The 25,592-nt window shown below is 29.5% G+C and overlaps 1 protein-coding gene across 3 annotated transcripts in view; it reads right to left on the bottom strand.

Moving 5' to 3' along the window:
• The window catches only part of LOC125065775 (extracellular serine/threonine protein CG31145), a 72,374-nt gene that overhangs the window by 44,845 nt on the left and 1,937 nt on the right, over positions 1-25,592 (bottom strand). For 2 of the 3 annotated variants that reach the window (XM_047673592.1, XM_047673593.1), the window contains exon 2: positions 5,525-5,557. Coding sequence is in view for 1 of the 3 variants with exons in the window: in XM_047673590.1 (XP_047529546.1) it covers positions 5,525-5,557; positions 11,839-11,876 (71 nt within the window). In the remaining 2 variants the exon portion in view is untranslated. Of the gene's footprint in view, positions 1-5,524; positions 5,558-11,838; positions 11,892-25,592 lie in introns of those variants that run through there. The other variant, XM_047673590.1, reaches the window with a different exon arrangement.

Here is a 25,592-nt window from a genome sequence, read left to right as displayed (position 1 = left end):
CTAGTTTGAAAGATCTAGTCGTACAGACGGACGGAACTTTGATGTAACTCGCCGCAATATTTCTTTGCAGAACATCAATTGTTATACCGTTCAAACAATCGCCATGAATGGTATATTATATACTAGCTGAACTTGCCACTTTACCCATGCGAAATTTACAAAATACAAACTTCTCACCCCTGTCTTACCTCCTTAGAGGTGGAGTTTCGTAAAATCCGTTCTTAGCGGAGATGTCTACACCAAATAAGGAACCTGCCTACCAAATTTCAAGTTTGTAGATGTTATAGTTTCTGAGATTTTGTGATTAACCAGTGATTGTTATTTCGCTTTTATATACATATATATAGATATACAGGCAAGACTGCCCGCTGGGCTTGCTAGCATTAAATATTCTTTAACTTTGCTAGTTAGAGAACAAAACAATTTATTTGTTAATATTCAACTATATATCGAATTATTAACAAAATATATAATTTAATATAGCATTCATTCTGGACATTTTTTATAATTTCAAAATAAATAAAACTGGTTTTGTAAATTGTGAGCTCATTAATTGTTTATTAATTATTATGAAGTGTACATTTATTGTTTGGTAATTGCTAATAATGAATTACAAAATAAATCATTAATTTAAATTTAAAAGTAATTTCAGATAAATAATTAGCCATGAAAATGTATGTTGTTGTAGTCAGGTAAAAGACAAATCTAATCAAAAATTATAAAACATGAAGTAGAAAGGTGTTAGTAGATAAGCTATATATATATATGGATCATCAGTCTTACACTTACAATCATCTCTTCTCTTTCGTTTATCTCTATCTCAGACTATATAGGTAGATAGTAATGTGACAATACGAGATTATGTTATATACAACTACCCATGATGAACGTAATTAAGGAATCACAGCAAATATTCGATTGTATTCAATCGGTGACCCACTAAAGTCTGTCAAATTTCACGAAGGCTAGAGGTAGGTAATCTACTCATCTTAACTTTTATTCTACCGCCAAGTCCGATTACTCAGTATTTTCGTGTTACGGGCACAAATGGTATAATGATTTAAGTGTGTATAATCACGCGTCCAATGCCCTTAAACATAGTTCTATTGAGATAACTGAGACTTAAAACGGGACAAACAAACTTACTTTCACCTTTTTAATACAAAGTATATTAATAATATACAAGTTATTGCGTGTTGATGCTTACATTTGCACGCTCGTTGTTAACGCATAGGAAGCGGAAAATCTATAGCACGCGATTTAGTGCTAGGGTTACCAGCTTATTAAATAATGCTCAAAAAAAATTAATAGAAAATTGAAGTTTATTGGTAAATAAAAAACAAATATATTCAGTCTACTTAGTAAGATTGTATATGTTTTTTCTACCCTATTTATCTTTATAATATTCTCGTTTCTTTTGATATGTTTTGTCAAATAAAAATAGCAATAACTCTTTAATTTTTTGTATAATAAGATTTTAAAATTATGATTAATAATTAAGTTTTATAATGTATTATATTATATTATAAATTTAAATATTGCCCTGTTTTAACATTTTGTAAACGACAACCCTATGTTACTCGCTTGCTTACATTTTCGATTGGCGGTAAATTGACTTATGTTTGTGATAGAAAGACAAAATGTTCGTATTTTTTAATTATATCAATTTTCAGAAAGTTATATTATTAAAACTAGTATTTTGAAGAATTAGCATATGAACCCTGGATCATCGGTATTTTTAACGATGTATATCATTTTAGAGAGGTTATTTGAGTAACATGAATGTACGATATAAATTATTTAAAATTTTCCAACAAGATTTTCACGTCAGCAATTTAAAAAAAAATATAGTAGAATCAGATTGACTGATGCAAAAAATGTTAAGAGTACGTAGATTTATATCGATGTAGTAGGAAAGAGAATTGGTCTGGACGTTTTCGCTGACAACATTGGCAAAACTATTGTAGACATACCGAAACTTTGTTTGGGGAAACTGTCGATCGAAGAGTATACGGTTCTCTGTTTGTTTTAAACGGGCAGTATGAATATGGAGATATCTTAATATATTAATAATTAATAATTTCAAATCATTTGTAAAAAATACATTAATAAAAAAATCATATTATTCTATACAAGATTATATAGATCATAAAAAAGCGTCAAGCTAATAATACTTGTTGACTTCCAGACAAGATATATTATATATATATAATTGTATTTAGCTAACATAACTTTGTATTTTGAATATTGAAAAAAGAGTAACTACTGAGTTGTTCTCGGTATAATAGAACCGGCGGTAGCCTCACTTAATAGGTATAGTTTTTAAAATGATTCAAAAGGGCTTGTGCCTACTTCTTAACCATTTTAAATTTACTATATTATTGTATTTTATTAAATAACGTGTCATATCATGTTATTATAACAATTAGAACATTTTGATTTTATTACGATTTCATTTTTCATACGTTGTTCCACACATATTTCCTTGTGATGATATGACATGATATTTCCTTCAAATTCTCTGTTGAGAATAGTCTACGGCAACTACCGGAATCCGACAGAGGACATCATGAGCACATTATTATTATAAAATCGAGAACTATTAACTCCTCCACTAAGAACCCATTGCTTACATTTGAAATTATCCTTGGAGCTCAAATTTCATCTCAAATTGAAAAGTGGGAACAGATTCACATAATTAAAATAGCTCCTACGTTAAATATATATTTAGTCTAGATTTTATTGGAAATAAAATCTTACCACTTACCACCATAAGATTTATACAACGCATATTTTCCAAAACTAAGGAATTATTTAACAAGTTCAAATTGTTATTATTTTTAATATTCTCTCTTTCCTCGATACGTGTTTACAAAACGGAGCTCTCGGTCAAGGTTGCACTTACAGTATGAGTATCTGCATCCATCTACTTGCCATCCACTTATTTCTTACGTCTTGCGTTACTTGGTACATGTTGATTGCGCTCGTGATATCTAGTGTATAATACACTGACATTTTATAACACGATGCATTCATAAACTTTTTTTTTAATTATTTACGTGTGTTTAATTAATTATTATTAAATTATATTTCAAAAGAAAAGAAATTCTTAAAGCAACCACTTTCTAACTGAATATCCAATAGAAACAGCATAAACTCGTTCGTCTATAAGCATCATTTTTACACGGAAGCTCCTTACTATAATTTAATATCCTTACTAATATTATAAAGGCGAAAGTTTGTATGAATGGATGTTGGTTACTTTTTCACGCAAAATCTATGGAATGCATTTTAATGAAATTTTACAAGCTAATACGTCAGAATAACACTTGACCACGAACCCCTAAAACGCGAGCGAGGCTGAGGATGAAAATTGTATTAATATATTGACAAAAATATACTTAACTAGTAGTTAGCATAACGTTGTATGCGTTATATGCTATCTCGAGTACCCGTGGTCGAATTAGACATAGGTCGGTCGGGTCAAGCGTATAAAACTTAAAGGGCTTTTCTCTACAGGGATTCTCAGTACCATCCTGGAGTTAGAAAGTTGCTCATACCTCGTCAGTCCTGAGCCTGATCTGTCTCCGGTCATGTCGTATTGTCTTCCCATCCAATTATGAGGGAAACATAGTGCACATATTTATATGTAATATATCCCTTTTCTTCTTCATCTTTGTGATCAGCCGACTTGGTCGATATTCAAGAAGGAAGTCATTGTTCATATACTAGTAGATATTTACACTAGACATAACAGCTAAATCATTTTTTATGACGTCTAAAAACGTACACTGTCCCAGAAAGTGATATGACGCTATGAAGGTATAAAAATTTAAAGAATAATCATAAATACGGTAATGTATTTATTTAATAATACGTTATATACAAACATTTTTATGATTAAAAACGTTAAAAAGATACGTGATACAAATGTAAGATACAATATGGCGAAGTAACATTCGTTTTTGTGATGTTTTTCGTATTAATGAGGTAAACCATAAAAATACCTTACAACGTTCGAAACGAGCCAATTTCAAGTAGAAAACAGTGACAGCGAAGGTACAAGCATTATCGTAGCGCACTCATACGTGTAATCACTAACTTTCCAATGAAACGGTAGGATTATTTGTCTAAGCAATAAACTTACTATTTGCCGACTTCAAAAAATGCGGGGTACGTAGAATGTTCAACTTATGTTTCTTTATCTAAGCATTCTTGTACACATCATAAAAATACCAATGAATATATCTTTTCCAATTTACTTCAGCTTCGGTTATGTTATGAAGTTGTTTCATATTTTAAAATGATTTTTCATTTTTATTATTGGTATGAATATTCGTTTATTTATTTGTCGATGTATAGAAAACTATTTAAAGGCGTTTTAAGTATGGACATTTTGCTTAATATTATTAAAATGATATATTAAATTAAAATTGAAATTATCAAAGCAAGTCGTAACGAATAAAACATATTTTTGAGAATATTATTTGACCAAGCACATAAACAACGATGATTGGTTTTTATTTAAAGTGTCGATTATCATCTATTGAAATTGAATTTATAGACTTTTGATATAAGATTATATTAACGATATAATTCATCTTTGAAACTAAAGACGTATCTATTACAAATTGTGTTTTATTATATTTTATAAAGCTTAACTTTGTTGTTACTATTGTACGTAGTAAAACTACAATTAAATTATCCCGTGAGATTGAAAATTATACTATGTAATCAATGGTGAAATATTATAATATCAACCGGTCACGTAAATAAAATAGGGATTGTGAATGTTAAATTCGGAGCGAAATTAAGGTAGATAAGATTAAAGAAAATATGTAAACCATGGCAAAGACACACACGGTATGTCTATAAAAATATATAATAATAAAAATTAAAATGCAGTTGTATTTAATAATAAATACAAAAACATAAAAACAAAAATTTATTTCTTTTATTTTTAATACTTTCCGGTATTTTGGACCTGTTTTTATAGATTTTTAGTGTACAAATATAGTATATTTAAATATATTATAATATAGTATATATTAAATATAGTATAGTATATATAAATAGTATATTTGTCATATGTTCATAGTTATCGTATTTATTTCTTTTTTTTTATTCACTCCCCTACATTGTTTATCTTCTGTCGAGGCTATCGAGGCTAGTGACGGTCACGTGGAATAAGATCTAATGAGACTTGGTTGTATATTTTATATAAATATAATAATAAATAATAGAAAAGATAGTATCTATTTTCTGTGTTATATATTACCACGGTTACTTAACCGGGATCGTATCGTGAGATCGACCTACAAATCACTTGTACGCTATTGTCGCCTTGTCGTCTCACTGTTAATGAGGATGTGAAAAATGTTTATATTCAATCTTTATGATAGTTTCATATCTACCCATTGTACTTATTTAATCTTGTGTAACAATGAATAGCATCTATCAATCATTAAGTATTCGCTCTATATTCAACGCGTAATTTAAAATTATAATAATATTTTTAATTTACCTGCAACAGAAGAAGGCTGCTGACCACAGGTTCCTGAAAATAACAAAAAAATGATGATATTTAATTTTAAATAGCAAATTAATCTAAACAAACAATCTAAAACGCTTATAGATTTACATATAAAGTTAGTTTAACGGATGTTTAGTTAAACACAGTTTTCACTTTTTTGGCATAACTGATTTGACATTCTAAACAAAAAGACAACAATAATCAAAAACCAAAACGAAAATTATAGGGTACCTATTTACGAAAATAATCACAAATGTAGCTGAAAAATGACAAATAACAATAAATTTTAATAACGAATACTTATAAAGTCAATAAATGTGAATAAATACCAGGCATCAAGTAACATTAAGGAGTTCGGGCGGTACCCGATTCGGTCATTAGTGCAAAAACATCAAATCAAACAGAAACTTGGGCAACTGACAGAGAACTTCCCCTTAATTGACGAGGGTTTGGTTGTTACGTTAAATATTATTTTAAATAAAATAGTAAATTATAAAAAAAAATTATACCATTAACTTTTTCCAACCGCTGAACAGAAATTCAATCGTTTCGTTTAATTGCGCTCACAACGTTACAAAATACTTTTACCATTTTTATATTAATTTATACCAGAAAGTTAGTTTTTATTTACTGACTTTAATTATGATGACTAATTTCAAATAAGTAGATACATAATAACTGCATTGCGATACGTTAGTGGTTTCCTATGATTCAAAATGAAAAATCGGTAGGTACCATAATATTTGCTTCGCAAAAGATATATTAGTATGAATATCTAAATAAATATATACAGTAGGTATATTGAATTACACTTATTCAATATGAATTGTCTAACACAGCAGCTATTTAAACAAAATATTTTATTGTTTAATTTAATAATATAAGATAGGTATATACATATTTGTGACCTTTGTAATTTTAGTCTATTAATTACAAAATAATATACGTATATAACATTCGATAATAATAAAATAGTTATTAATTTTATATTAATAACTATTTTATATAATTTTATAATAATATAATAATGATATGTATAACGTATTTCATCTACTCTATTTTTTCGGATTAAAACTCATTCATTTATTATATTTATTTCACAGGTAAAAAGTTGTTAAGGTTAATTATTTAACTTAAAATACTAATTAAAACTAATGATAGTATAGTTGTTATATTTACGATTATTTAAAAACAAAAGTTCGTTAAAAAAGATCCATTATCAAATAATAAATAATGAATTATTTAGTTCAGGTTATACTTACAGTAGCAGGTAGAGAATATGTAATTTATTTAATAACGTAGAAATGTCATGCACCATAATCATTCTGTTTACATCAACTCGGTACCGGTTTACGCCCGGTTATTTAAGAGCCAAGGTCGGAGACAGGTTTAAAAGACCCGCCATAAGTACCGCACGAGACATCAGACGTCTGACGTATAAAATACAAATTTATCAATCCATTTTTATGTTAAGTATTATATGGTCTTGAATAAATATAAAGATGTTGTTTTTGTGGTTTACGATTTCGATTGAATGATTTTTATACGTTCGAGGAGAGCTGCTCCGTGTGGTTTTACCCGCGTACATCCTTATTTCTCCGACCCTGTGGTACATAACGTGATGTTGTTACGTTTCTCAATAAATGGGCTATGTATTACAAAGATTTCTCTTTAAACTCGAGTAAACTAGAAGACCCTGAGATTAGCGTCACCTATATTACTGAATTTTTATTTATATGAATATTTTCATGTTTCAAATTAATCGTATATTTTTATAAGTTTAAGAAAAAAATATTTAACTTTTTATAGGATTTTTGCTAATCGATCGTATCACAAGGAGTATTAAGGTTTCATTTCTGTTTTTGATCAAGTGAAAAGAGAAGTCTTCCGAAAATTTTCATTTATGTGTAGCTTGGTTACTACGATGAAGAAAATCATTGACTCCTTCGATATATTACCGCTAAAACCCAACCGAGCATCTGCGAATTGGTTTATATAGCCTATTCTGACCACAAGAGTAGTAGAGCCAAATAAACAGTTTTGACATTGAATTGATGTGTATCTTTGGTAAAGATCTTTAATAAAATCTTATTATATTCATTATTAATTTATTAAAAAATTGCTGTTTTGAATGTCGGCGAAGTAATTATCGAAGCAGTGGAAATATTAAAATGAGCAAATCGCAACATATAAATCTAAGTTTTTGTTTATATTTACTTAGAATAGGCGAAAGAATATATGTATCCTTTTCTAATTCCAACCAACATTTACATACAGCAAACGACAAATGCGCCATCGCTTCTATTAGGCATTGTTGCAACTTATGTATGTGATTATGACACGCTCTTGCATTGTGGATTTATATCTGTTCATTCAAGCGTTGACTTGTGTTTCGATTTATTCCATACATAAAACTATGATAGAATAGTTTCTATAAATATTTTGTAAACATTTGTACAACCTAGAAGCAACAGTTGGCAGCGACCGTTTTAGAGTATAGTGCCGGCAAAGAACTACAAATACTCCTTACTGTACACCACATTACAATTTTTTTTTATAAAGAACGCAAGACGTACAGAGGTGGTACTTATCGCTAAAAAGCGATCTTTTCCAGACAATCTTTGGACATGGGACTCGGCATAGTAACAGTGTTTTGGAAGTGTACACTTATATAATATACTTTCATATATAGTAAGTAGACAATGAGGTTAAAAAAACACATATGTACCAAAATTATGTTATTTAGCGAAAAAGGTGTGGGTATAGATCCGTAGTGTTGGATAGATCTAAACAATTTACGCACATCTTTAATATATTTAAGCTCATTAGCATTAGCAGCCCCTAAATGTCCCACTGCTGGGATAAAGGCCTCCTCTCCCTTTGAGGAGAAGGTTTGGAGCATATTCCACCACGCTGCTCCAATGCGGGTTGGCAGAATACACATGTGGCAGAATTTCGTTGAAATTAGACACATGCAGGTTTCCTCACGATGTTTTCCTTCATCGCCGAGCACGAGATGAATTATAAACACAAATTAAGCACATGAAATTTCAGTGGTACCTGCCTGGGTTTGAACCCGAAAATCATCGGTTAAGATGCACGCGTTCTAGCCACTGGGCCATCTCAGCTCAATACTAGCTCATTACTCTTATTTTATTCAGCAGCTGGTCCTCTGATCACTTTTGGCGTAAATATTTTTAAAAATAGTCCAAAATAAAAGCCTAAGCATATATATATTTTTGTCTGCTCCCAAGTACTACTGATTGGATTTTTTAAAGCGATATGTTGATAAGTTACAGAAAATAAATGGCTAATAGATGTGAACAGTATGTACTTATTTAACATAAACGGCCCAAGACGTGGTCATAATAAATCATCTCCATTGCATGTAAAACGTAAAAGGTTAAGCAAAATATGTAATAACTTAAATTGATAATGCACATTACACACTTACATAGCGCTGACATAAATATATCTTACTTATAGCGATAGGTATTGCATATTTTCCAGACGTGAGAGAATATTCAAATATATTATCTTACCATAAAATACCTCTCTGAGTCTTTTCACAATTTTGAAAAACGAAAAAGCAATCTTAAGTCGGTACAAAATTAATTTTTTTTCAAGGACTATGTCTACCGTACGGGCGGGAACTGATATAAGTTTATAACTCCATTAATAATTTTATTTTTTAATAGATCGAACAACGAATTTACTCTGACTGTAATGGATTTATGGAAAACGTAACATTCTGGTGCTAGTTAGGTACATACTAAAGAACGTACTAACGCATAATAAGCGCACTACGAAAATAAAATCGTAAGTACATATTTATGTCATTTCTTTAAATATATTGGAATAATTTTATATGACTAATCTAAATACATTAACAATTATTGTTAGGAATATGCGATGATATCATAGGTTTCAGTGTAGGCATAAGGCATTCGAATAAACATAAATGCACGAATTTATGCTAGGTCATTATACGTTAAAAATATAATCGTGACATCTAAATTATGCCAGGTGGCGCTTTGTGCAAGCCTGACTCATCAGATATTCTACCGTTTTGAAAGGTGAGTGAGCCAGTGTAACTACAGGTACAAGGGACATAACATTTTAGCTCCCTTAGGGTTTGCGCATTGGTGAAATGTAGGGAATGGTTATTATTTCTTACAGCGTCAATGTTACCATCTGGTGGCCCATTTTCCAGCCCGCCTAACAATTACATAAATAAAATCAATTGATATCACACGAAGGTTATCAAAATATATATATACAAGTAAAATAAAATGACTATTAATTCAATGTAATCCGCACTAACAACAAATTGACATATGTATTTTTAAAGTCAGAGTATTTATTTCAAGTACAATAAAAAGAAAATGTCGCGGACACATCCGTGTATGCAAAAAAAATATTTATAAAAATCAAGACCAATGATCGTGTAATGGCATTAATGTTTTTGATTCCTTCTCGGAACTAATGTATGTTTGAGACATACATACATATGTTCGATCTCTGACATTTCGTTTTGGATTTCTACCTTCAAAACGCAAAAACTATGCCAAGCCAAGCGTTCCTATTTATCTACCACCTAATAATCATATATTTTTGTTGGATAACATTACACAAATGTGCAATAATGGAACTGTTGCTATTATACAGTTTTGCAGAAACACTCTTAATAGACGTAGTAAAGCGAGAACATTCCTGATATGATGAATACTCGAGCTCGAAATATACGTACCAGCTTTTTAGGTAAGCCAGCATATAAAAGGTACTAAAATAGAAACGTTTTCTTCAAAATATAAGTGTTTTATTTATTTATTGTATTAATGAATTATTTATAGTGTTGTAATTTAATTATACATTTCAAATTTTGTTAGTGTGGTTGCGTACATTTCTAAATCGCTGTCACTAAAATAATTACTGAAGCATACTAATTCGGATGCCTACAGTTATTTGCTTCGATCTGTCGCTGTTTTAGCGGTATTTTTTACAATAATATATATATATTATTGTAAACTATAGTCCCTAGACAATCGATTGCTTTTAAATATTCATAAATAGCTACTTAATATTGTTACTAATCGATAAAATTAATAGAACATACACGTAATGTATACATGCGTCAAATTTAGTTCTTATACCTTACGTAATATGGAATATAATGAAGCCGATGTGGTCATGTGTAGAGTTGCACAATTTTACATTTACAATATGAACTCACTTATTATTTTGCCTGATAAATGTCGAAACGAAGTTATTAAGCCTTACATTTTTTCCTTGCATGCATTTAATGTCAGAAGCTATGTAAGGATAGTTACGTATTAATGCGTTTGAAGCTATGTTATAATAATGGTAACTTTACTTAATATAGTCTGTTAAATGACGATTCAAAAGTGCTTGTAAAAGCCTACTTAAATAAAGTAAATTTTTATATTCGTTTTGATGTAAGGTTAATTCTTGTGTCGTTTATAATTTCAGTTTACAGTGCAGTAAGAAAGTGCTTTTAATTGTCTCATAGCAAATCTCCCTTGGAGCTTATTTCACGCGTTGCTCAACTGAAGATTGATGGATGCAAATGTATGACAGCACATTATTCGAAACATTTGGAATTCCACAGGATGTTTTCCTTCATTGTCGAGCTATTGAAAATGTCGAGCACATGAAAACTGAGCGTTGCATGCACATATTTAAAGCTGCTATCTTCGGTTGAAATTCGCGCATTTTATCTACTGAAAAATCTCCTAGTGAAGAAAGTGTCCTATAACAAATTATAGGACAATTTCAACTAAAAGTTACCTTTTTTTAGTTTATACAAATATATTATATAAACTTATAAATATATGTTTTACGTTAGGGGAAAAAACACAGATACCTTTACACATTTTATACGTGCAGTTCAAATATAAATGACAAATAACATTTTAAGTTTGCGAATCCGCTACAGATTACAGCTTACAGAATCGTGATTCGTGAGACATTATTTATTACTATCAGATGAGATGTATACCAATAAAAAAATACGAAATAACTTGAATAATTTATGTGTAAAGTCTGCGGTATCTCTGTACATTTAAATGTGTTTAGACTACATTATATAATATGATACAATCAATCATTATTTGTATATGTATTATAATAATGTGGATTCAAATAACATTAAGAATAATAAGAGGTTTTTATACATAGGTAATTTTTTTTTTCTTTTTATCATACTCATTGCCTCATTCAGTAAAACAATTATGGTTTAACTATAGTTTCAAAATTAAAATATAAGCAAAATAATAAAAATTTACCTATATAAAAGCACTATACATAACTGTAAATACCGCATCACTGAAACAACTTAGGTAAACGCTGCACTAAAATGATTTATTTATATTCACCATTTTATCGAAATCACACACACATTCTTATAGAAGAGAAGTTAAAAGAAAATTGGAAAAGTGTTGTAAAGTGAGCTGCGCGCGAGTTGTTTTGAGCGGATCTAGTAGTAAAGAAAGATCGCGCGCCCACGCATCGCGCGTGGTGCGAGCTATAACGAGAGCATGTGTCGCCGGCCCTGGGGCAAGGTTGCCTGGAAAATCGCATATGATAGCAAAAACGTCTGGGAACATCACTTTTTCTTTCAGAATAATCATACGGTTGTGTAAACCCGCACATGGAGTTTATTTTTAACATATATATTTTTCAAATTCTTTCTCATTTTCTTTCCTTTAATTGAAGTTATGCCGTAATTAATTATACCATGACATTACCCCACTTTTAAAAAATATAATATATGAAATACGTTTATATTTAAACAATTAAGTATTTATTTTTTAGAACTTGACTCTGCGTTCTCATACGTACTCATCTAAAATATTTTAACGATATTAGCAGGGAAGCAATTACACTTTAGTTTCTTTTTTTGAGATTCTTGAAAAAAATATAGAAAGTATTGACGACCTTGTTGGCGTTTTGCCAGTCAACGTCAGCTGGTGAGGCGCATTCCTGACTTCATATCCTCGACACATTACTAAAGTCAAACTGTTTTTTCCGTATTCATTCGCTTTACTTTAAGACTACCAACCGTCCTGTCTTCGTATGTGTAAATTTAAGGTTTTACCACATCATACTTGTTACAATAATCATACTTCATTGTATTGCAATAAAAACTGGAAATATGACCAAAATTTCACCCGTATCGGTTAGGTGTAACTTGTTTAAAATTCAGTTGCAAGATTTGAACCGAACACACTAACAGGTCAAATTAAATAAAAGCTTATATAAGAACGTTCTGTTTCTTTATATGTATTGAAGATTAACGCAAATGATAATAGGAATACATTATTAACATTTGTGTTAAGTTATCTAAGTTTAACCTGAAACTATAAGCTTTCGTAATCTAAATTCCATTTCTTTAGGAATAGTCGTGCGTAAACTCTGGATTTAAACAAACTAACAAAACTTACGTTTTATCGTATTAGTATAATTACCATACTTTAAAACAATCAAACCATTCACTTAAAGAATATAGGTAACACGTACCGTGTTGAGAAATAAATAATATTTTTTTTAAACGTAGACTTAACCTATGAAAACAGTTTTTTTTTATATAATAATAAACTAACAAACAAACTCATGCAAATATGTGGATCACAAAAAATCGTTATGAAATAAAACAACCATTATTGAGGCAAATAAAAATAGATTATTTTAAAAAATAGTTTTTATGTTCATCTCTATCCGTTTACCAGTCAGCAACATAATTCCATATCACTACCTAAAATCATAAATCTATGTACGAGATTTTACTGCAAGAAAACATTAAAATTTGAAATAGCAAAACCAGTAAAGTTTAGTCGTAAACGAACTGTTTTGATTAGGTTTAGGCGAACGCTTTCAATGCTTCATAAAAAATATGGTATAAACAAAAACATGCGATACATTTTTTTTTATTTAGATACATATGAAGGTTGAAAGTGAAAGAACTAGAAGGCGGCTCGTTAATTTCGATGCAATACTCAAGGACTCAATTCAAATCAGTTGTTTAATTCTGTGGAACAATTTTTATTTAAATAACTCGTTCCGCTCAGTCGCTTCAAATCAAAGCATCATCATATAATATGTTAAATCAATCGATAATTCTATATAACATTGTATAACCAGTTTTTAAGCGCATAATTAATATTATATCATATAGTTCGCGAGCCTTCTCCGCATCAACGAATCTAAAAAACATGATAAAAATCGATTTAGTTATTTCTTTAAGTTAGATCATCGTATGGAAGAGTATCGGTATATCATAATCACCATTTAACGTAAACATAATTAAAATACATAAATTGCAGTAAGATTGATATAACTAACGATATAACTATATTTAAATTATGTACTCAAACAAATAATTATTTAAGGTATTAAACAGTAACATAATAATACTAATATTATAAACGTAAAAAATGTTGCAAGGATGTCTGTTATATCGTGGTCCGTGACACCCCCATGCGGGACGAAATCAAATGTACCTATTTAATTTTATATTTTTTAATACAATTATTAAACTAATTTAGGCCCAGTGAAGCGACAGTTGGTTTTATAGTAAATACACTGTTTCGAAACTTGCGATTGAACGATAACGAAATTCTGTGTCGTCAGAAAATTTTAAATCAAAAACGTAGGGTCTGCTACATTACAGACAGTCTTTTTTTTTAAAAATAGTCGGCAAACAATATAATGAAACAAATTGCTAAAATATAGTCATTCCTATTTTTAAAACAAATATCATTTAGTTTTATTCCCATACATTTTGGTATTAGTTAAATGGAGAGTAATGTCATCTTATAAATTATGACGTAATAGTTTACTTGTTCGGGACAAGATGCGAAAGTTGTAGAGCCGGTTTGAACTAGTGCGATGCGGTTACCTCTTAACCCAAAGGTTGTCCCCTTTTCGTCACCCATCGTTATCCATTTTTTACGATCGGTTACTTTACTTTTTAATATTTATATACATTTTCCACTTATTGGGTGTGAAGGTTATGTTCTATAATAAAATAATTCTTACCTCACAACTCACTCACTGTCATAGTTTGATGAGGCGGTACTTTCACTTACTACGAGAATTCCTTGTGAGAAACAGTCAACTTATATTGGCTCGATTAGGGACCAAGAAACTCGACTTCTGCCGGAGCCTTATAAAACAGCTACTGAATCAATGAGGCTGTCGAATTTTTTGACACTAGAAGTTAAATTAAGACAGCCCTAATACCCAAAATATAGATTTGAACCCATATTCCAGCCTAAACAGTTATCTTTATCTCTAAGAACCAACATAGACAACCCTAGAATTGTGACCTGTGATCACCGACGAGTCGATTGGGCACCGTGTCATCGTCAAGGCGGATAATCGCGGAACTGTTACGAATAAATGTCATTGCAGCCTCTATAACAGTTTTGTACATTTCATAACCATACCTTTGTAATTAGAATCATTATATTTATTTAAAAAAAAAAACAATTTAAAATCAAAATTCGATTTAACAACTCAATAAATAAAAAATATCAGCAACAACATGCAACTTCAAGCATTCCATGAACAACATACCTACCATTAAATATTCAAATTTAATTAATAAATCCAACATTTAATAATTTTATTTACATTCCAAAATTATTTATTTTGGCATATTAAGATTCCTTTCGAAATTGTAAAATGAATTCATATTATAGAATAGTAACAGCTCTATTAAGCATTATGGACTTTTTATGATTAGAAAGATGACACTGTTTATATTGATAAATATATTATGCCTGTATGCGAAAGAAAGAGAAAGTCGCCAATCAAGAATCATTAAGTAATTATTATAATGTGGTAATATTACGGTTTCATAATAGTGTCAACTGTCGTTATTACTAAACAATATTACTTAAAAGTTTGTATCGTCCTTAAATACCTACTTGAACAAAAATTTTGTAGAAAATGTATGGAATAAATATACAGTTATACATATATATTAACCTTATAGAGAATTCGCTACTCGTACATGATATTCGAATACAAATAATAACTAAGTTAAAAACAAAAACATAACGAAGATTTCTTAATTTTTATGTACTTTCTAGTATTCATGTTGGTCTAGTTGATAGCTTAAAGAATTGGAAATACCACAGATCCGAGTTTAAATGTCTGATCTAGTCAATAATAAATTATTAAGTTTTCTTTTAAGGAGTTCTTAGTAGCAGCACGATGTTGATAGTATCAAAATACCCTACCCTCTCCGGTCGTGTCTAATTGCCGTCTCATCGGACTATTCGATAGCAATACTCGTATCATACTCGTACAAGTACATCTAATGCAAATTTGGTCAGGAGGTCATTAGTATTAAACTTTTTTGCAATTCATGTTGAAACTAATACAAACAATTCACATGGAACTTTCATCATCGTTATCTTTTCCTATAATTATTATATAAGTTACATTATAATATTCATTTGTTTTTTATTTTTTTATTTTATATAATACAGATAAAATTTTATAAGATACAGACGTATAATCAAGAGAGAAATTCTTAAGTTTTGTCGTTCTTTGAGCAACGCTTGCAAACTTTGATACCGAAATTATAATTATTAATGATGCGTAGAATTTAAATGTGACACAGAATAACAAATATAAATTTACAAATCAACATTAAAAATGTTTTTAAAAAATGAGATTTAATAATTATTATAAATAAAATTATATATAAAATATTAATGGTAAGTCTATTTATTTGTAATGTCTGTGTTTTAATTAATGCATACATAAATAAACTACGCAATTTTATTTGAAATATTTTTCGTTACCGAAAACCGCCTAGTAAAATTCAAACCAATTTTCCAAATTGCTTAGTGGTCAACAGGATCTAAAGTCTTTGCTATAGTCTCAGTATTTTCCCTTTTTAACGTTTGTAAAAAACCAACCATGTACAAAGCTAGTTTCTAATACAGTTGAAACTCGTCCGTTTACATAATATTGAGTAGACTAAAAATTTCTCAAGGAAAAAAAAAAAGTAATAGTACTCATAATTTTCAAATTAAAACACGTTTTCATAAACGTATATTAAAATTTATATTTATTGAAAAAAAAATCAAATTAGAAGCTTAATAAATAAGTACATCTTCAGTACGAGGAATTATGTACATTTTCTTATCTACGATCTTCACCGTCTTTATATTGGTTTATTTCAGCGGTACGTAAAGGTATTTCCGTGTTATTTAAACCGCGAAAGTAAGTATGCCTGACTTGTTGCAGCTGTGCTATACTTTTGTTAGCGCTAATAATTATAAATAAGTGAAGAAAACTAATTGATTTGGCAATTGACCGTGGTATCGGAGCACATTACTATTTTAGATATCAGCATGTGAGTCAATTTTACTAGTCACGTTACATAAATGAAATACATTTTAAGAGTATTTAATATTTATTTAAGTTAAATATTATAATTATTATTTTTCTCCACTAAATGGGCGCCTTAAAATTGCGTTGAGTTAAAATTAAGCAATACGACAGATTTAAACCATCCTTAGTGAGACATTGGTGCCTGAAATTATTAAAAAAAAAACTTATAATACAAGTCACAAGGCAAAATACACACTGATTATTTATCAAAGACATATACTTTATAATACGATAAAAAATTAAGCGTAAAAAAGCAAAAAAATATGACAATAATCTCATTAATGACACTAGAATTCCGTGTAACAGTATTATCGCAATTATTGTAAAAAAGCATATTTATTGCAACCACTAATTAAAACGTCAATGAAGCGATAAAAGACAGACTGTAATAAACGAACGGTACAGAAAAATATGTACGTTGCTTAAAGGCGCTTCAGATAGAGCTCACGAAGCGGGTTCAAATCTCATTAGAGCATGTAATGCTATGGTTTCGTTTCCAAAGGCCAAGGTCGCACGGTACTATTAGATTTTAAATACAACAGATATAGAAAAAATAGTATACCATGAAATTTTACTGCCCTGAGAAATAAGGAAAGTATAATTTAAGCAATATATTTTTTATTATATGATAAATATTTTAAAAGTAGGTATAAATTATAATTATGAACATTTTAGAATGGTACAAACGACCACGACAAAAATCTAGTCTAAAAAATAATTTAACATATTGTAACAAGGCCAATAATACAAAAACTATTATATTTCAAGGCAAATATTATGAATACTTTTGCTTCTGGAATTAGTATTGAATAGTCAGTTGTTGACCTTACATAATATAGAATTGAAATAAATCGCGGTCCGATAAGGCGTTCATAGAGATTTTGACCCTCAAATCATCAAAAACCTTATAAATTTCTTAAATGTAGTATATTCGAAATCATATTTGTCTATTTGTTAAGTCGTCAAAAAAACATACTTGTTATTTTACCGAGAGATAATCCTGGATTTTCTCAATTTAATCAACTTACCATCATACTTATTAATTCCTTCCTTCCTAATAGTTTTTTGTAGATTCTGGATAATTATATTAATATTACAAACACATTAAGAAGATATTAAAATTAACTTTTATTGTAAAAGATGGTTGACAAAAAGCAAACGTTGCCAAAACTATGCTACAAAAATATACATACATACAAAATAAGAGTTCAATTTATATATCACGTAGTATGAATCCTTATAAAAAAAAATAATTTATTAATTGTAGACAATTACTAACAATGCGATGCGGGACAGGGGTATACAAAATATTTCAATAGACGCAACCTAATCGATGTAGTTTGGGCAAACACTTAATTCGATACAAAATTGTTTTATGATATTTCTACGGATTTGAGGCATATATACTGTTTAAAAAAAATTTTTATTCTTCAACCCAGCAAACCAAAAGCGAAGACCGGGACAGCTAGTAATTTCATAAATCGGTTGTACGTGAATATCAGTCAAGGTTACGTGCATCAGATAAGATTTGTTGAGGTATGACTTACTTTCACTTTAAAATGATTCTTAGCTTGAACTTTTGAATCTTCGTTAAACATTGTAGCAAAAAACTTGAATGCTTCGTTAGGCTTATATCTAGAAAAAAAGGAGCAGATCACGAGGTTCTTGGTTCGAGGTCGAGTCAGGCGAAAAATGCTCAGTAACAAACCCGGAGTCTGGAAGTGCGTGCAGAAATCCGTTGGCCCTGCGTCTGAATTGTTCCCGTTCGTGTCGGATTTTCGGTCCCATCTGATTATGAAATTGAGAAAATAGAGTGTACCTGTGTTTGCGCACACACTTGTGCACAATAAGATGTCTTGTGCAGTTGGCTGGTCTCCCTTGAGATTGGCCGCCGTGACATAAACCGGTTAGGACGAAATCATCATTTAGGACCTTTATGTCGATTACGAAATAAGCATTAAATTATGTAATACATTATGTGAAATACATGATTACAATTTACCTTTTATAAGAAGTACTTCTTAAGTAACTTTTCTTATAGTTATATTAAAGGCCTACTTTTTTCTAAGTCTTTTACAAGCATACATTCAAAAGGTACTAAGCTGAGGGATGTTTTATAAAATATTTTTTTCCAACTTATTCAAAGACAGACTAAAAAATCATGCCTAAATAATTAAGTAGGTATGGACAGAAATATAAATCACTAAGAGGGATCTAGATTATAAAATAATGATAATGAATGATGGTGAAAATGTTTATAGCCGAAGTGGCCCAGGATATAGAACGCTTGGATTTAACCGAATGTTAAACATTCAAAATCCTTACAAGCACCACCTGCATTTGTAATTAACCTCATTATCGGTGGAGACGCCAGAGTAAATTACATGATTCGAAATTAATTCTAACACATGAATATCAGCTAGCCCGCCATAGAGAAGAACGGTAAGAAAAGTTTTAAGACATTAACAAAAACGAGCTAAACACAGAAAACCGAAAAACAAGAAAGAAAATCGATTTACGATAAGAAAAAGAGAGTGAACTGTTTTAGCTGCGTCTATTTATATATAGGCCATTCCTACCTTTTCAGCGCTTTAATTTATCTGATACGAGTACATAGGAGGTAGGTCGACAAACCAACACCGACATTTGCCACGTCTCGATGAATCAATTGTCTCGAAATGACCCCGTGTCCGGACTGACAAATAGCTGCTTCACGGGACTGATTTATATGAGAGACTGTTCCCACTATGAGTTTCACTTTTAAAATCTGTAGTAAATTTTGACAGGCGATTGCGTTTTATTCATTGATTAAGAATGAATTTGTAGGATCTATTCTTTATTACTAATTAAAGCAGTAAAATGCTCAACACCTATGGTACTTGTACGTATGAGTGTTCCGGGTGTTCAGGTAAAGCAATATTACTTTACTACACTATTCACTGTCGAATTTAAATTATCAATGAATTTTGAAATTGTTTTTACTTCGTGACTTACTGCATTACTTTTTTAAATAACACAGTTACGAAAAAGCATTACTACAAAATACTTTGTTCAAAGAAAATGTGTCTAGTATAGATGCTATTTCGGGATTATACTGAGAAACAGACATTCGGTATAATGTGAACGAACTCTTACTACGCACGAATCTTGTTTTTTCCGGTTTTAAAAAAGGGAATTACTGCAATTGGTTTGCAATAATAGTAACTATTATCTTTTTATATTGTTTATAATTATATAAACATACGATCGCAAGCATACCTATTTACATGAAAATATATCCTTTTGAAGTATTTAAAAATATTTACCTAAAACAAAGTCAAAGTCAAAGTCAAAAATCTTTATTCAATATAGAAGTGTATACACTTGCTTATTGATTGTCAAAAATCTACCACCGGTTCGGAATTTAGCACTCAGACCTGAAAAGAACCGGCGAAAGAAACTCAGCGGGATATATTTTTTTAGTTTTTTTTAACCATTTTCCGTGTACAATGAAAATTATATTTTAGTTATTTGAAACATTATATTAATTATTTACTTTAAGCCTTTTATGAAATATTTTTTTTAAGGATGTATAAGATGGTGCGCAATAATATGAATCGTAGAATGAATTAGTTTTAAGTTAGTTGCTTAAGTTGCTTTATATAAGGTAGCCTTACGAGAACTACATAGTCATCACATTGACTCAGTTCTAAAAATGAGGATTAAAAATATATATATTTTAGTAGAATAAGTATCAAAATACTACGTCAGCATACTAACAACTTTACCGAACTCTCACTTTTTCTAAGTTTTCGTTGACCTAGAACCTAACATTACATTATGAAGATTTTTGATTAAAGTTTACAAAGAATTAAACAAATGAACATATAACCATTAAAAAACATATTCACTACGTACATTGTACACAAAAAATACTGTTAGTTTACAAAACGCACTCAAACGTTAAGTATAATATTATGTAATTACACTTTCAGACATTGCTAACGAATCGTGACACGGTATTTGCCAAGTATTTGAAGTTAGCTGCAAATAATTCTACTTCTACCGAAAACTATTAGGCCGTTCTTAGTGACGCATTCAAACTTTTTCAGTAATTTAATTTAAATTTACTTCAGTAAAATTGTAATCGAATAAAATACTACTACTAGTACTAACTACTAAGTAGGTAATAAAACTATAATGTTATCTTTGTTAAAAAGATTGTTTACATTATAATCTTTATTCATGGCCGTGAGAATTTTTCACATAATTTTATTGCTTGTTTGTCAATAATTTTAATTTTATGTTATTGTATTATCATAGAAATTTATATATTTTTAATACGTCTGTGATGTAAACTGAATTTCTTCTCTTTATGATGAGGTCGCATATAATATAGGCAATCATTTTGAAAATAAAATGTAAAAAGTTTTTATTACTTCATTATATTAGATGGTTTCATATTCTACTAAATTCTTCTTAGTCATTGATCCGCATTATGAAAATAATTATTATGCTAATTAAATAATAAACATATTATTAGAGACAATCTTTTAATCCAAGAGCAGGAGTAGTAGTATAACTTTGATATATACAATGAACAATAAGAAGAATAGTATTTTTATTTAGACTTGCTCATTCATCCACGTGATACATAATGAGTTCAACGGTTAAAGCAAAAAGCGGCTTAATTAATCCAATCCAATTATTTTCTCATACATTATTAGCCTCGGTAGCGGTAGACAATTCATTTGAAACACTATTTTCTTTGAGGCGTAGATAATCAGGAATAGATTGCACGTTTCTTCAACGAATGCTCAGCTGATTGAATGATTCGTAACAGCACAGTCCATGTAAACGTAATAATTAAACGTAACAGCCGTAATTATTTTCAATTATTTAATCTATAGGCAAGTCAATAATGTAATATAATACGGCACAGATAACACAGTGTTATTTTAAATGTGTTAATTCATTACAGTTTTAATTTGAACCATAATAGATAGTTCGTAATTTAATTTCATTTTTGCAACAGACAATTTAATTAAAATAAGTTTTGTAATATATTTCCTTTTTATTTTTACCACATTTTTTATACATAATCATCAAAACACGCTTCATTTATAATATGTTCTCTTACATTAATCATTAAAACTTATAATCCTATAAATTAAGTATCGTATTATAACTTCTAAATTTAATATTTCCTAAAAGGAGTAATTAATGAATAATTAATGATCATTACAGCAGTTAAATCATAAACATTGTTATTACAGTGCTTTAATTGAAATGGTTTGATTAACGCTTAATGTAAGGAAACGCTAAGGGACTTGAGGAAGCGCTCATAACTGTTACGAAAAGGTATAAAAACTAGGAGGTAATACGTAAAGTATTAACCACACTTTACTTTATTAGTTTTAAGTAGTTTCAATTACTCGTGTTATATGCGGTTTTCGGCACACTTGAATGGTTTTCGGAGAGATATGTATTCTTCAATGAATTAAAGAAATAAAAATATTTTAATAAATATTGACGCAAATTTATTAAAAAGTTGAAATAATTATAAATATCAACTATCGATTTTTTTATGTCATGGGTAGGCGGACTGGCATGGGTGTCACTGCTCATAGACATTGGTAGTGCAAGTTTTATTATTTTATATATTATTATATAATTACTTTTCTTTCCTCATATACCACAAACCTTGGAAACAAGATGTTATGTCACTGGCTCACTCATCCTTTATATCGGAACATAACCATACGTATAAGTATAGCTGTTGACGCAGAATACCCAGACGAGCAATTTTCATTGTTTTTTCTTACAGTGATAAAAATATCGTACGTTTCAAATATCAAAACGCACCGAAAATTTCGTATAATTCTTTTTTAAATTTTACTATCTTAATGGTAAAAAGCAGTTGACCGTGACCGCAAGATTAGTGTCAATTCGGAGTCGACGCAACGATTACATTACTTTTGACTGTTTTTATCTTAGATCTACTAAATATTGTATAATTTAGTTTTTTGCACTTTTAATACTTTAAACATTTTTTAAATACTGTTATGTACAACTGTACCCTGGTTACAGACATGTATTTTTCTTGATACGTACATTTCTTCAATTAATTCTATTTTATAAATTGTCTCTTCAGGTCCTCTTTTTCTTCCAGTCGATCTCTCATAAATCACTCTGATTACTGTGAAATCCGTCGTGAATAACACTAAAATTGGTTCTGATAAGTCTATCAGAGCATAACCAAAAATTTTCTAAATAAGTTGATTTTATATACAAGCATCATTACAATTTTATTAATCTTTTATAAAGAGTATTGAGTGAAATTGTAAATATGAAGGCGAAATGGTTACTAATCAGAGTAAGAAGCAGTTACAATATTATACCAGGTAACGGCATTAATAATTGCTTATGTTAACGATGACTGACGAACGATTTTTATTGGTTATCTAATAATTTATGTTACATTTCTGTATTTTTTAACAAAAGCAAATATTATTAAAACTGTTTATTACTCATTTTATTAAATAGTATTAAAGTTTGGAATGCAACGTAATTACTGTTAACCCATTTGCAATTCAATAATAATAAGACTGAATTTATATAAATGAACTACTAACTACATGACAATGTATTTTGTTCTACGCCAGCTCGATCAGGACTAAAACATATTGTTTTTTTTTTTCTTAAGTTCACAAAGTCAGAATGATATATGATAGTAAGTTAAATATCACCACTGTAATCACACGTTCTACGGAAAAGTGGTATATAGAGGTATATCATCATGGTATGCGGGTGTAGACGATATGTAGTAGTTCGATCAACAGTACATTACGCCATAATCTGCATTGATAACATATAATTAAATTTCATTCCTACTCTTGAACTTATTATACTTTGTCATCCGATACTAAGTGGACATTTACTAAGGGGCCTAATTACACCATGGAGTCCACAATTTTCCTCGTAGAAAGTGGAACGTGAAAATGTGGCTTATAGAGCCATAGCTTACATAGCTCTTTATTATTGTGTCTAATTTACCATTAAGTATCATGATTTCATGATTTTTAAATGTAGTAGTTAAACTACAAAGATTTATAGACATTTATCTACAGCAGGCTTTTATTCTTATTTTTAAAAATAAATAATAATTAAATTCCAATAAAAATATCCCTGACTAATATTTTATTCAAACAATCGAGTAATTTTATTATATTGTTTTATTGAGATTTTAACGAAAATAATATTTATTCTTAATAATACAGTTACAGATAAAACACTTTATTTTCTTACTTATATAGTAATAACACCAATGCTGCAATATAATTAGATAAATGACCGGTATGTGTGGAATGCGGCAATATCTTTGACAGTTACCCAGTGATCTTGGCCAAATAGCAACACGAAGTTTTAATTTCAACCGACTCAACATTACTTCACTATATTTTTTTAGATGTCAGTTTTAATGACAGATTAAATATACCACATCAATATAAAAATATTCATTGCAATACTTTTTACTTTTATAAAATTTTACATTTTTATAAAAATGAAAAATCATAAGCTCATTATTATATTATTTCAAGTCCTTACTTGAAACAAGGTCATATATATTATATATTCAAGATTTTTGTTTTTATTAGAATATCGTTCAACAAAATTAATTCAGTATGTTCTTAATAAAATATGTTTAAAATGTATTCTAAATATAATATTGCTGAAACAGTTCGTTTTTTCTAATCATTAATCCTAATAAATTTAAGAAAACAAGCATCCTAGCTATTGCTAAAATAAGCGGTAATATTTCATTGTACTTAGTACCTAGTTATTCTGTAATTTTTCGCTGTTGAATATTTTTTGCAATAACGTAAAAATTTAAAAAGCACACTCCGAAAATAATTATCAATGTATACCTATGTACCTTATATTATTCTTTATTTAAAAAATATATATACATATTGAAAATTTTAACGCGAGGTGATTCAATCAAAGCAGGTCAACTATGTATTCCAGGTCTTTTATTACATGTTTTTTTGAGCTAAATTTATTGAAAGAGCATTTATTTTTAGACAAGATTTGTTTAAAAAACCCGAGTCCAAAATTAAAGATTACATATTATGACATATTTTAATTGGCTTAACAGACTTACAATCTCGCAGAAAGCACATAAAGCCAAATTTCATGGTGCTTGATCTCTCTCTGGGCTCGTCAGATTGTCCTCCAAGCGAACTAAGCGGATGAAGGAATAGAGCATCTGTGTACCCAAGATCGTGCATCAACCATTTAGATAGACATTTAAATGACAACAATACAACATAGATGACAACAAATTGATGTGATATAATAGGTGCCAATCTAACGACGTAAAAATGTCAGCTTCGGGATGATGATAATTTATATACCTTTCAACTTTACCGAGTTCGTGATAACCAAATAGTCAATTGAGTAGTTCCAAGTTTGGATAGAGAATACACCGTGAACAATGATGTACCTAAGTTTCTTTAGACTGTTACAGCAGTTATAGATACTAGTTTGAATTTCAATCGAGCCGCACTTCCGCTTACATTGCGAACTTTGCTATATATTTATATAGATACATTGAATTTAATTATATAGGTAGTATAAATTAAAATAT

This window comes from Vanessa atalanta, chromosome 8 (assembly GCF_905147765.1).
Source record: "Vanessa atalanta chromosome 8, ilVanAtal1.2, whole genome shotgun sequence".
NCBI lineage: Eukaryota > Metazoa > Arthropoda > Insecta > Lepidoptera > Nymphalidae > Vanessa > Vanessa atalanta.
The sequence above is the reverse complement of the archived record's forward strand: the minus strand, read 5'-3'. Positions and strand labels throughout refer to the sequence as shown.